Source organism: Camelus dromedarius, chromosome 3 (genome assembly GCF_036321535.1).
Source record: "Camelus dromedarius isolate mCamDro1 chromosome 3, mCamDro1.pat, whole genome shotgun sequence".
NCBI classification, from domain to species: domain Eukaryota; kingdom Metazoa; phylum Chordata; class Mammalia; order Artiodactyla; family Camelidae; genus Camelus; species Camelus dromedarius.
The window spans coordinates 704,460-718,204 of NC_087438.1; the positions used below are offsets into that span (position 1 = coordinate 704,460).

Sequence of the window (13,745 nt, forward strand, 5' to 3'; positions counted from 1 at the left end):
CGCACTCGGCTTCCAAAGCCCAGCAGAGGCCGGGCGGGCGGCGGGAACGTGTGGCGGGCATGGCATGTGCCACGGGGCCAGACCCGCCCGGGGACAGCAGTGGGGACGGTGGCGGGGAAGAGCGGCCCGCGTGGGACAACAGGCTACAGTACCTGCTGAGCTGCGTGGGCTTTGCCGTGGGCCTGGGCAACTTCTGGAGGTTCCCGTACCTGTGCCAGACCTACGGGGGAGGTGAGCCTGCGCCGTCCCGTCCTCGCCCTCTGCGCCCACCCTGTCCTTGTCCCGGGCTGCAGTGCAGGCTGCACCTCGGGGGCTCGGGGACGCAGCCCGGCCAGGGGTGGGGGATTGCCCCCTGAGACCCAGGCGGCAGCACCCGGCCTTAGGGATGGGGGGACCCCCACATGCACTGCGGCTTCGGGTCTGCTGGGCTCCTCCCCAGGCTGCACGTCCTAGTGCCTGGCCCCGTCGCGGTAGCCATGTCGTTGCCAACAAGCACCCCTGGACAGCAAGCCCGCCCAGGGGGCCGCGGCTGCACAGGGAAGGTCAGGGTCATTTCGGGGACCCCAGCCTCCTCCCCTGGCCTAGAAGCCCACGAGTTAGTGCAGGGGCAGCTCTGCCTGGAGCTGCTCTCACTCGGCAGCCTGTCGCTCCTGGCAGCACGCTCGCTCCTGGGGACACGGGGTCGCAGGCCTGCCGGGCCACTGTGCTCGGGAGCTGAGATTTTGCCCCCAGATGCTGTGGGCAAGGGCTTTCCAGGCAGGCTCGTCCTCCCCTGGGGTCTGAGCTCGGGGCCCCTTCTAACCCGCACAAGGCCTACAGGCCCCCAGCGCGCCGGCTGACTCTCCTGGCTGAGTCGGGTCACTGCCGGAAATTCGGGCAGTGTCTCCTTCAGGGGCAGTGGCGCTGGCCTCTAGCCCAGGAGACGGCAAGGGCTGAGTGGGGACGATGTCTCACGCTGTGCCTTTGGTCGGGGGGTCATCCTTCCCCGTTCAAGGGCAGACGGCCCTCCTCAGGAGACGGGTGGGCGGTGGGTGGGGTGGGGTCAGCCCGGAGAGCTGACCGCACACAAGCCCCATCCACCATATGTCCTGGTTGTGAGGACAGCGCTTCACTGACGTCTTCTTTCCTTCTGATTATAAGAAGATACGGGCAGGTGGGAGAGTTTGAAAATGCATACAAACTAGCAGAGTTGCTGCCCATAGCGGCCACTCCAGGGGCGTCAGAGCCCAGGCGGGCTTGGGGCAGGGCGGGCGCCCGGGCCCCGGCTTTCCAGGTCGGCCCTCCGGGAAGGCCCCTGGACAGCACAGAAGCACAGGTGGCTGGCGCGGGGGCTCCAGGGGCGCTCTGTGCCCATGCCTCAGGACAGAGCCTCGGCCACGCCCCACACACGCGTTCCACCGTCTGCACGTTTCGATAACTGTCACATTACCCGCCACTCAGAGCTGCAGGAGCCCGAGAGCCCGGAACTCACTTTCTTGGATCCTTGTCCTTATGGCTGGAGGCGGTCCACCCACCCCAAGGTCCAGATGGCGAGGCCACCAGGGTGACTGGGCCCTGCACCCAGAGCAGCCCCGTCACCTCCTGTGCCCGGGGGCTTTGAAACACCTCTGTAGGTTCTGTTTCCAGATGTGGAAGGTCTCGGTCAAATGCCGTGAAATATTTGTGTCTTTAACTCGCCTACCGTGAGAGGCCCCTTTCTGTCCGCTCCGACCACCTCCGATGACTTTGAAGACGAGATGGAGGCCGTCGGCAGGTGGTGCGTCACATCGATTTGCACAAACTCACCACTGACGGTCCACGTCTCCCTCCCTTCACGCTTATCCCAGTTTGTGAGTGGAAGGCAGCACCGCGACGGGTTTGGCAGAACATCTAGACAGAAGTGCTCGGCGATTCCGCCTCGCGGACGCCCTCAGGGCGAGCTGCTTTACGGTGCACGCAGTGCCTTCGGTTCAGAGGGTGGGAGCAGCCCGGGGCCGCTGTGTTCAGGCGCTGACCGCAGGGCCTGCCGCGTGCTGTGGCTGGGGACTCGCCCCAGGAAGCCATGCAGGCGGGTCACTTGTGGGAGGCTGCAATTTCCATGCTGCTCCTTCACGGTCAGTGTCCCCGGGGGGCCGAGGACGCGGCGCAGCGTGAAGCACCCGCAGGTTTAGAAGAAGTCCTGGCGTCCAGCAGAGCCGGTCCTCGTGGCCTGCTCTTCCTCTCCACGTGGTCCGCGCTCCCCATGTGAACTGAAGACTGGGTGGCGCCCGCACGGCGATGACTGTCTCCGTCGATTTGGGAAGCGCGAGCTCCGAGGTCGTCAGTCACCCCCCACGGGACAGTGCCACCCTCATTCCTGTCTTCGCGTGGCTCTCTCCTCAGATCCTGGGGTGGTTTCTCAGGGCCCCAGGCTCTCGCTGTGCTGGCCAGAAGCTCCTTTTTCTCCATGACCCTTTCTTCGTGGATTGAACTGGGGTGTTGCATCCGGCACCCCTCCTGCTGGGAGGGCGCGGGGTTCTCCCAGAGCCTCCAGGCAGGACCCGCGGCCAGCCGTCCACAGCGACCTCCTTGGACGAGTGGGGTGCAGTGCGTCTGCCTGCTCTGTGGTGTCCCTTCTGCTCTCAGGGCCGTGACACCAACGTGCGAGGGTCTCCCTGCACCAGACAGCTCTCCAGTTCTCGGCGGGCATGCCTGGGTGTCCTGGGGTTTAGCCCAATCCTGACACTCCCTGAATTTAGCACAGACCCCACAGGTGAAGGGCTCGCCCCACAAGGCTGCCCCCCAGCTGCCAATCTCAAGTAGCGGGTCCTCAGGGCACCACTTCTGTCCAACTTGGCTACAAATTTCGGGGGTCCCACAACCCCCGCCTCAGTTTCAATAATTTGCAAGAACTGCTCACAGAACTCAGGAAGCCACTTTACTTACGATTACAGGTTTGTTACAGAGGATACACTCAGGAACAGCCGGATGGGAGAGACTGAAGGGTGGGGATCAGGGGTGGCACGGAGCCCCCGCCAGGTCCGGGGCTGCCACCTCCCTGTGCCTCCATGTGCCACCCGCCCAGAAGCCCCACTGCACAGGCATTCCTGGTTAAATCACTCGCCGCTTGGCGATTAACTCAGGCTCCCTGGCGGTAGGGGTGGGACTGAGAGTTCCAATCACTTGGCCGTTCCTCTGGCCACCAGCCCCCAGAGTCACCTCATTAGCATAAACCCAGTTCAGGCGAAAGAGGCTTGCTATGAAAAACAGAGGCTCTCCTGTCACCCACCACCCAGGGAATCCCAGGGGTTTTAGGAGCTGCGAGCCAGGACAGGGCGAAGCCCACATGGGTATTTCTTGCTTCAACAGAACGTCACGGGTGCTCGTGAACCCCTGCTCTGAGCTGACCCGACAGGCTGCACTCGGAGGTGCGTGGACCTTCCTACCCCCTCGACGATGCTCCTCCTTCCTCCTTGTCCTGCAGAAACACCTTCATGGTGTGACGTCCACTCAGGGAAGCAGGTGCCCACGCTGGAGGGGACAGTCCTCTGAGCCCCCCTCAACAGCCCAGTGTCCACGCGGCTGTCCTGTTGGGCTAACACACATCCGGCACTTGGGGTGGACGCTCCTCCCCGAGGCTTCAGTCTCGTGATCACAGAAATGCCTCTCATCCTTCTCTCACCAGACGTGGTGATCCAGTCACAGGAGAACCCCTCCCCACCCCGAGATCTTTCCTCTGGGTGGTCCCTGCCATACTGACCTCAGCCAGCCCCTCTGGCCCCGACCTGAGACCGTCCTCCTGGGGCCTTCCCCTCGGAGCAGGGGTCACGGGGCCAAGGGACAGTCAGCCCGGAGGCTGCAGCCTTTCCAGACACTGGATCAAATGCTGGGACTCAGGCCCTGCCTGAAAGCTGGCCAGGCGTGCACTTACAAGGCCCATGTGGGCATCTCATGTCTGTCCGCGCCACGCTGCAGGTGTGAGCCCTGAGGCCCGCGGGCGGCTGGGAGATCACAAGACCCCACAGTGCAGGACAGAGGTGGGTGGGAAGGAAGAGGGCAGGCTGGAGAGGGCTCCTCCCTCTGGGCCTTGGACCCCAGGCCTGTGGCCGACCCCCTCCCCAGGGGCTCCCACTCCTCCAGCTCTAAGCCCAGCCCACAGGTGTCCCGCCTTCCCTGGGTGGCTGTCTCTGGGAGTCCAGCATGTCCATCGAAGTTGAGACCCTCCAGAATTCAACTTTGTCCTTTAAGATGGCTTTGCTTTTCTGCTGCTGTATAAGAGACACCCACGAGCACATGTGCCCCAGACACTGGCCCCGGAGTCCTGTGCAGAGGCCGACCTGGGCCAAGGGCCCATGGCCACCTGCTTTCTCCAGGGCCCCGACTCGATGTCAGGAAAGCCAGCAGGAGGCTGTGCTGGCGAAATCCCAGGCACCTGGGGCTTGTGGAAACGGCCCTTAGAGAGAGCCAAGCGTCCCACGGACAGCACAGGAGAGATGGCGCCTGCTTCAGCCGCTGTCCTCGGTCAAGGGGCCTAGAAGTCTGCTCCCTGGTGTCGCCGGACGTGTGTGTAGGTTGGGAACAGCTGCCGGGCCTGGAGCACCTAAGTGCCCACACACCTTGGCCTGAAGCACGTGGACTGAGGGTGCCTGGAGGGCAGGACTTCCAGTTCCAATTGCAGCGTGGACCCTGGGGACGGATGGAGACGCCAACACCGCCAGCTCCGCTCTGGGGGCTGAGCTCTCTTCCCAACAGTGCGGAAACCAGCCTCTGCCCAGCAGGCCTCCCAGGTCGTGGCCCGGGTCCTGTGGGCTCAAGGAGGCCAGGTCCTGCCACCTCCCAGCACCTGCTCCATCCACACTGGCTTGCAGTGCAGAAAGGCAGCTGCTGTCTCTGCCTGCCCTTCCATTGGGTCCCCTCCATTGGTCAGCGCGTGCTCCCTCCTGGGGACCACAACGCCCTCACCCACCACGGCCGTGTCCACACCTAGCGTCCCACTGGGTGAAGGGGTGGAGAGACAGCTCCCTGCCCCAACTCGGGGAGACATTTGAGAGGCTGTCTGCTTCCTGCAAGTCTCCACCATGAACAGACCAGCTCCCCGTCCCAGGAGCACCGGGGCCAGGGGTCCCAGGGTCTCAGTGAGAACCACACCGCCTGTCTGTGGATGAAAGTTGCCACCAAAGCAATGGTGGTGGGAGCCGCCACGTCACCTAAAACAACGGAAAACCAGGTGCCCCGACATTGGGGCCACATCTCCCCGTCTCTGGCAGCCACGGGTGCTTCTCCCCAGCCCCGGCCCCGTCCTCCGGCCTGAGGCCGGCCATGGCAGAGGGTGTCACCCACTGACCGCCATGTCTCTGCAGGGACCTTCCTCATCCCCTACCTCATTGCCCTGGTCTTCGAGGGCATCCCGCTCTTCCACATCGAGCTCGCCATCGGCCAGCGCCTGCGCAGGGGCAGCATCGGGGTGTGGATGGCCATCTCGCCCTACCTGGGCGGAGTAGGTACGCGCCTCCCTCTGGCCCCACCCGCAGCTCCTGGGGGTGGGGCTGCACTTACGTGTGACATGTGCACTCACCACGACGGTGCACCTCCTGTGGTTTAGAGCCCGCAGACGCAGGAGGATCCTGGATGGACAGGCGCAGGGGCCCCGGGGGTGGGGAGGCTTGGGAGCAGGGCGCTGCCACTGAGCTCAGGGCACAGGAGGCAGAGGCAGTGGGCTGTGCCGAATTGCCCAGCCCGTCCCCCTGTGGTGCTGAGCCCACGTGTCATGGGAGGTCATGGCAGGGGGACAGAGGGCAGACCCCACTCCCCACGTGCCCTTGAGATGGGCGCTGCCGTAAGGGGGTCTGAGTGTCACCATCCAGGCCTGTCACACACCCAGGTGGCTGCAGGCCATCTGATAACCCCGGAAACAACCTAGATGGCTGGTGCAGAGGCTGGCTCTGGCCCAGCTGTGGCCTGGCTGAGACCCGGCTGAAAAGGCACCGCATGGCCAGGGAAATGATGGGTCGCTGGCGGGGGGGTGCGGCCAGATGTAGACCAGTGGGCGGGCAGTGGGACCCCCTTGCCGTGAGCGTGAGGACGGTGCTTTCCCGGGAGGGAAGCGCTGACTGGCGGCGCCCGCAGGGCTGGGCTGCCTCACCGTGTCCTTCCTGGTCAGCCTGTACTACAACACCATCCTGACGTGGGTGCTCTGGTACCTCCTCAACTCCTTCCAGCACCCGCTGCCCTGGAGCGCCTGCCCACTGGACCTCAATCGCACAGGTACACTCCCGGGCAGGACGACGGGGCTTCGTCACTCTGTTTCTTGTCCGTTCATTCACTGTGGGACCCAGGGCCCCGGTCACCCCATTCCTTCACAGAGCGGCACCTGGGGCCTCGCAGCTGTCGTGTGCCCGGTGACCAGAGGGGGAGGGACAGGGTGGCTGCTCTCCCTGAATTAAGACTTCCAGTGGCGACCCCAGCCAAGGGCTCCATCTGGGGGGACCTCCCAGACGTGGGACACAGTCCGGGTTTTCACGTTTGCTCCTGAAGCCAGCTTGACCTCTTTCCCTTCCTGCGTCTGGCTGACACAAGCTTGGTTGGCATGTGTGGAAGGAGGCCAGCCCTGGGGGCCTGGGTGGTGGGCCCCATCCCCAGGTCAGCCCTGCAGGCCAGAGCTGGGTGCTCGGGGCAGCGGAGGCATGGAGGGCATCACCAGAGTGGTCAGCCTCCCTGCCCCTCACTCAGGGTGCTGTGGGTCCTGTCCGGGTGCCCAGGACAGGCCATCTGCAGCCTGTGGCCAGCACGTGACGGGCCCCCTGTCCCAGGGTTGGTGGAGGAGTGCCGGGACAGCAGTGCCGTGAGCTACTTCTGGTACCGGCAGACGCTGAACATCACGGCCGACATCAGTGACAGTGGCTCCGTCCAGTGGCAGCTGCTGGTCTGCTTGGCGGCCTCCTGGGCAGTCCTGTACCTGTGCGTCATCAGAGGCATCGAGACCACCGGGAAGGTGAGAGCCTGGCGGGCAGACCACGCACTGCAGGTCCCTCCAGCTCCAGGGGACGCCTCTCCGTTTTGGTCCTCGTTGGCCTCAGGAATTTAGAGGCTCAGCCAGGAGGGGTGTGAACTCCGGGGCTGCCAGGTCTCCTTGAGAGCTGACGCCTTTGTCCCTGGGAGGTGAGCCTCCGTGTCCTGGTGCCAGGCGGCTCGCGAGCCCACAGGGTGCTGGAGCTGCTGTGCCAGCCTCCTCTGACGAGGTTAACCTGGCGCATCTTTTCGAACTCCGTTTCTGTGAAGTTTTTTGGATCTCTGTGCTTACTGCGGTTTTGTGGACAGCATGCGGTTGCGTCTTGCGTTTTCGCTCCGTGTGACCGTCCTTGCCTTTTACTGGGGGTGTTTAGACCATTTACGTTTAATGTGCTGACCGGTCAGGGTGGGGTTAGCCTGCCCTCATGGGCTTGACTTCTGCCTGTCCCCTCTGTTCTCCGCTCCTGTCCCACTCTTTTCCTGAGCACTCTTTTGATCCCACGCTGGGTCCTTTGCTTGCTAGCTGGGACTCTGTTACCCGGGTGGCTGAGTTGGGGGCAGAGCATCACGGTCGTCTCCCTGCGAGGCTGCGCCACTCACCACGCAGACGACGCTCTTGGCATCACAGCCTCACCCCACCCGGTGTCCGTGCTGCTGACGTATATTTTGCTCACGTGTTATAAACAGCAAGTGATTTCTTAGCATTTTTGTTTTAAGCAGTTGATTATCTTCTAAAGAGACTTGGATGATAAGAAAGAACACATTGCCAGTTACGTGGCTTCCAGCAGAAGGCACCAGAGGAGTCTGTGCGTGCAGCTCCCAGCAGGCTTCTCGAGGCACCCCCAGTGCAGGGGCTCCCCACCCTCTCTCTCTGGGCTTGGATACGTCCAGTGTCTTGTGTGTCGGTCCTTTAAGTGACTGGGACGAAGTTCCATGCATTTCCAGGCCAGGCCCCCTGATCCGGGGTTGTGGAGGTTTATGGGTCCGAGTGCCCCTGTGCTTCTGCTCGGTTACCGTGTGAGGGCAAGCGTCACTCTCACATGAGGGCTCCACGCTTGATTGTGAGGGTGGCAGTTTCTGAAGCAGCCCCAGCAAGCCGACCAGAAACCCCAAACACTCCTGCTACGAGAGTCCCCGGAGGGGCATCGCGTCAGTCTGCCTTTGGGGCCTGGGGCAGCGAGGGGAGAGCCCCCATTTTTTGTAGACACCGTGTGCAGACCTCTCCCCAACCCTGACAGAGCTGGGCCGGGTCCTGCTGCAGGGGAGGGCAGGCAGGTGAGCGGCCCATGGCCCCTGCGAAGCGGCCAGCTGGGGGCCTGGGGGTGGCAGGAAAAGGCATTGGTGCCGCGACAGCCTGACCTTGGACCAGAGGAAGCCTCCCGCCCCGGGGAGCCCACCGCCCAGCTCAGTGGACCCCACTGGGCGTCAGTGCATCTGAGCACCTCAGGGAGCCCCAAACCCTCCGAGCTTGCACAGAGCCCGCTGTCTTGGCCCCAATCCCACGGGAACGACGTCACAGTGGGTACCGCCCGCCTCTCCCGAGGTTTCACTTGGAACAGACACACAGGAAAGTCTAACAATTGCCCTTCTTTTAGGCAATTTATTTCACAGCCTTGTTCCCGTACCTGGTCCTGACGATCTTCCTCATCAGGGGACTCACCCTGCCCGGGGCCACCCAAGGGCTGGTCTACCTGTTCACGCCCGACGTGAGTCTTGACTCCACGTCCCCCTGGGCCGGGCTCAGGGAGCACACGAGGTGGGGCCACTGCCCCACCCAGTTCGTCCCAACCCCTGGCTGTGGGAGCAGAGACGTGGCCACAAGGAAGGGTGGCTGGGGTCTCCGGGGTCAGGTTTGGAGGGGAGGGAGCAGGAGGAGGACTCGGTCTAGATTGGGGACCACTGTAAAAGAGGGGGTTCAGGGGAGAGGCCAGCTGGGGACCCAGATGTCCCACCTCTAGCAACCTGAACCCTACATCTCTGAGGGCCTCGTCCAGCAGCATGACCCGCCAGGTGGGGAGCCACAGGGCCAAGGGGCCTGCCCACTAGAGCCAGCACACTTTCGGGACCGGTCCACAGTCTGCGGGACCCCAGGGGCTGCACAGCCGGCCCTGCAGGCAGAGCCCCCAGGGAAAGGGAAGGGGCACTGGTGTGGCAGCCAGCGCAGGTCTGCCTGAGCCAGCAGGAGCGCCAGGCACTCTCGGCTCGGGGCCCACCCGGCTCTCAGGTCCTGGAAACCCCAGGTCTGAGAGGAACAGAGCAAACACAGTTAAGTTCCAGCCACTCAGACCCGTCTCCACCCTGGGAGGTCTACCCCCAGGCTCTCAGGGCCTTGAGTGGATGGGACCCAGGGGTCATCACACGTCACCAACAGGCGGCCCGGGGTGGCTCTGTCTGCTCCTCACGTGTGGTCCTGGACTGTTCCTGGGGCCTGAGTGCGTGACTCAGAACTCTGGGAACGTTCTGGAACAGGAGGGACCGGGCCAGGGCAGCTTGTCTGCTGGCCACGGGCCTTCCCATCTCACTCCAGATGCAGGTCCTCTGGAACCCCCGTGTGTGGCTGGACGCCGCCACCCAGATATTCTTCTCTCTGTCCCTGGCCTTCGGAGGACACATCGCTTTTGCAAGTTACAACCCGCCAAGGTAGGGCCGGGCTGGGCGGGGACCACGCTCAGACACACGAAGCCCTTCTCTGTCGGGAAGTCCTGCCCAGGTGGAGGTGGCCAGCAGTGAGCTTCTGATAACAGGCGATTCCTGAGTCATCCTCAAGGGCCGGGAGGCGGGGCCACTTCCAGCTCGGTCCGAGCCAGCTGCAGGAGGAGAACCTGGGTGGTCAAGCCCAGGAGCAAGGCCTTACCTGTGCTCCGCCCCGTGTGTGATGCTCGTGGCCACAGAAGCAGAACCACGGCTGTATCAGCCTCCTGGTCACACAGACACCAGGCCGCAGCCTCTCCTGCAGGAGCTGTAGACTTGCTCTATGAGACCAAGAGGCTGAGGCCCCAAGCATGACCACGTCATAAACCCCAGGGCGCCGGCAGGCATGCCCTTAAACCACTTCCCCGGGGTTGTCTGAGGGTGGTAGGGCAGGCGGGGGTGCAGGGGCTGGTGGCAGGGGCCTCAGGCGTGGGGGTTGGGCCGCCAGGGGCTTCAGTGCGTTTCTGCTTGGACTCCCTTGAATGGCAGCTTGTGTGTGTTTCTCGTTTGGAGACTATCCCAGTGAGACCCGCAGCTGCCCCACCCTCGCCCTCAGCTCCCCGATGCCCCGGGAGATGGGGGCTGAGTGTGTTACAGCAGCAGCGCCCCGAGCTGGGGCCCCTGGGGAGGGGTTGGCAGGGTGGGGCTGAGACGTCCGAGTTCCGGGTGGAGCACAGGCAGGCCCCGGTGCAGAGCAGAGTGGGGGCGTCCAGGGTGCGGAGGTGTGATCCCTGAGTCGTCTCGAGGTTTGGAGGTGGGGTCTCTGGGCACACAGGGCCACACACGCACATGTCCCCCAGGAACAACTGTGAGAGGGACGCGGTGGCCATCGCCCTGGTCAACAGCATGACCTCCTTGTACGCGTCCATTGCTGTCTTCTCCATCCTGGGGTTCAAGGCTGTCAACGACCACGGGCGCTGCCTGGACGGGTGAGCACGGTGCCCTCTGGGTCTGGGACCAGGTGTCCCCAGATCACGGCCCCACCACGGGGCCTGCTGCACGGGGGGCCCACAGACGACCTTCCCCAGGGGAGCGGGTGGAGGGTCTGTCCAGAACCTGGAATGGAAACAGGTCTCTGGCAGATGAGGTCGATCTGGGCAGGGTGAGCCCCCTGTCCGATGACTGGTGTCCTGATTGGACAGAAAGGGACGCAGGCAGGACAAGAAGCCACGTGAGACAAAGCAGAGGCTGGAGGGTTGCGGCCACAGCTCATGGATGCCTGGGGCCCCGGAGGCTGGAAGAGGCAGGAACGACCCTCCCCTGGAGCCTTTGGCAGGAGCACAGCCCTGGACATCTGGATCTCGGACTCCCAGCCGCAGGGCTGAGGAAGGAGGAACTTCTGTTGTTTCAAGGCCCCCCGTCCGGGGGCATTTGTCGCAACAGCCCCGGGAGCTGAGGCATTAGGAGGACCCCACACTTGGAGTTGTGCGTTCGATGGCCCGGCCTGGCCTACCAGACGTGTTTTCCTGGGTAGAACCCATCACAGTGCATAAGAGTGTCCCCCGGGGTGCCGTTGACATCCACAGTGCCCGGGACGGCCCCACGGAGTGATCACCGTGTCACAGAGAGACGAGATACCTGTTTCAACCGCGCTCGGCTGCGCTGCTGAGCGCGTGCTCCTCTCAGAATGTTCCAGAGAGGCTGCAGAGGCCACGCCCGGTGCACAGTGCAACCCCTGCGGGGGAGCAGGCGCCCAGCTGCCTCCACGGAGATGCCCAGCGAACAAGTCTGTTCATCCACTGAGGCCAGGCTCCCCCCACAGCACGTACCCCTGGCCTGAACAAAGCCTCTTGGAAGTTTTCTGTGGGTGGCATCACTGCCTTCTTGCTGCATTTAGAACACTGGACAGAACTTAAACAGCAAAACCAACAAAAAGCACAAGAATTTGAGAACCGCAGCTCCAATCATGAGGCGCTCGGCTGCGGCTCCAGCTGAGACAAGGTGGAGCGTCCCAGGGCCCGAAGGGGACGTGCGCGGTGGAGTGGAGCATCCCGGGGCCCGGAGGGGACGTGCGTGATGGACAAGTCCGCAAGTGCCCTCAGATGCCGCGGGGACTGGAGTCGAGGTTACAGATACATCTAGCAGGCAGGCGAATCAGCAAACACGGAAGCCCCCATGGTGTTTGAGCCGTGAGGTCCGAGACAGACAGTGCAGGCGTGCAGACCTGGGGCCACCGCCCACAACCTGGCCCGGGGTGGCCAAAATTCAGGGAGGCAGGAAGCGGCACAGCCCAGTTCGTACCCCCAGGGAGTGTCACCTCCAGCCTGGGGCCCCTCTGGGGCTGGACCAGCCTTCTCTCCCTGCGAGTGCACGAGGCCAAGGGGCAGCTCCACACTGCCAGCCCCACAGGTGTCCGCTCACCAGGCCTCCCTACCCCACAGAAACATCCTCCGTCTCATCAACGCCTTCGATCTCCCAGACCAGAGCATCTCCAGGGATGACTACACGGCTGTCCTCGCCCGCCTGAACGTCTCCCGGCCTGAGTGGGTGGCTGGTCTCCACCTGGACGCCTGCCGCTTGGAGGACTTTCTGGAAAAGGTACTCGAGGGGCCGGGTCGAGGGCACCAGGCCGCTCTGGGCCGAGTACTTGCTGCACATGGCCCCCTGGGGTCAGGAGTGCAGGACTTTAGGCTGACCCTCTGCCTCTGCTTCTCCGAGCTTCTAGAAAACCCTGTGGCCTAAACACACCATGGCTGAAGGGCCCTGCCCAGCAGGGGGTGGGGTCCAGGCTGATCCAGGAAAGCAGGCATTGCTGGTGCACAGAGACCAGGGAGAGGGGCCAGAGCGAGGTCACAGAGCCAGGCCATGGCTGGAAGGGCCTCATGCAGGGCCAGCTGATGCCAAGGACTGGGGACAGCAGGCTGGGTGGGCAGCCATCTGACGGGCACCTGAGCCCACGCCCCCAGGCCCCACGTCCCCTGCTGGCTGCCGGTTATGTGGGGGAACAGGCTCCCCCGGCTCCGTAGGTGCTCCTGAAGTTTGTTACGACACAGCTCGCACAGGGCAGGGCCACCAGCCCAGACTGGTGCCAGGGACAGGTGCTGGTGTGCGTGTCCCGGGGTGGGGCATGCCTGTGCGCGAGGCCTGGTGTGGGCACGTGCCACCTCCTCCCTGCGCTGCCCTGCAGAGCGCCGCAGGCACGGGCCTGGCCTTCATCGTCTTCGCTGAGGCCGTCCTCCACATGCCCGGGGCACCCGGCTGGGCCGTGCTCTTCTTCGGGATGCTGTTCACCCTGGGCCTGTCGTCCATGTTTGGGAACATGGAAAGTGTCATCACACCGCTCCTGGACTTGGGGGTCATGCCCAGAGGGGTCCCCAAGGAGCTCCTGACTGGTGAGTGGACAGCCACCTCCCTGCAGGCCTGTCACTCTCCAGACGCCCCTCCTCCAGGGGGGCTTCAGGGCCCTGTCCCCATGGAAGCTGCACCCTGCAGCTCTGACTTCACATCCTGAGGGTCGTTACCGGGGAGCCAAGGGTCAGGGAGTCAGGGGCCAGGGACGCTGTCCTGCACTGCCCACTGAGGCCACAGCCATCTGAGCTTGTCCCCTGGCTCCCAGGGCGCAGGGGGACGTGGCCGGGAAGAGCAGACGTGACAGGCAGAGGAGCTGGGAGGGCAGCGCCAGGGCGACTGCCTGAGATGTGGGGTTGTGTCCAGGGCTGGCCTGCCTGGTCTGCTTCCTCTCGGCCACCTGCTTCACACTGCAGTCTGGAAGCTACTGGCTCGAGATTTTCGACCACTATGCTGCGCCCTTGAACCTGATCTTCTTTGCCTTCTTCGAAGTGGTCGGGGTCGTTTATGTCTATGGGATGAAACGGTGAGTCCCTGGGGTCCCGCCTTTCTGCTGCTAGCATCCGGAAGTACACAGTGCAGGAGTCCCGGGCAGCTGCAGGATGACATGGGACCCGGCCCTGCCTGGCTGCGGGGAGGCCAGCGACAAACGTCAGTCTCCAGCCACATGGTGGACTCCTGATGTCCAAGTGCAGGTGGGAACTAGGGCACCAGGAGGCCCGGCCAGGGTTCCGAGCCCTGCCCTCCTGGAGGCCACACACTGGTCCTGCCCACCCACACCTGGCCCGGGCCTGCCGCAC

At 63.9% G+C, this 13,745-nt stretch overlaps 1 protein-coding gene across 7 annotated transcripts in view; it reads left to right on the forward strand.

Annotated features, from left to right (window-relative positions):
• SLC6A18 (solute carrier family 6 member 18) overlaps positions 1-13,745 on the forward strand; it is a 27,230-nt gene continuing 13,485 nt past the window's right edge. For 5 of the 7 annotated variants that reach the window (XM_064479224.1, XM_064479221.1, XM_064479230.1 and 2 more), the window contains exons 1-11: positions 1-231; positions 3,328-3,386; positions 5,319-5,459; positions 6,085-6,222; positions 6,768-6,949; positions 8,562-8,672; positions 9,494-9,606; positions 10,458-10,586; positions 12,039-12,195; positions 12,785-12,989; positions 13,312-13,471. In XM_064479224.1, coding sequence (XP_064335294.1) covers positions 65-231; positions 3,328-3,386; positions 5,319-5,459; positions 6,085-6,222; positions 6,768-6,949; positions 8,562-8,672; positions 9,494-9,606; positions 10,458-10,586; positions 12,039-12,195; positions 12,785-12,989; positions 13,312-13,471 — 1,562 coding nt within the window. In that variant the 5' untranslated portion in view covers positions 1-64. The remainder of the gene's footprint in view (positions 232-3,327; positions 3,387-5,318; positions 5,460-6,084; positions 6,223-6,767; positions 6,950-8,561; positions 8,673-9,493; positions 9,607-10,457; positions 10,587-12,038; positions 12,196-12,784; positions 12,990-13,311; positions 13,472-13,745) is intronic. The other 2 variants (XM_010995445.3, XM_031442688.2) reach the window with 1 other exon arrangement.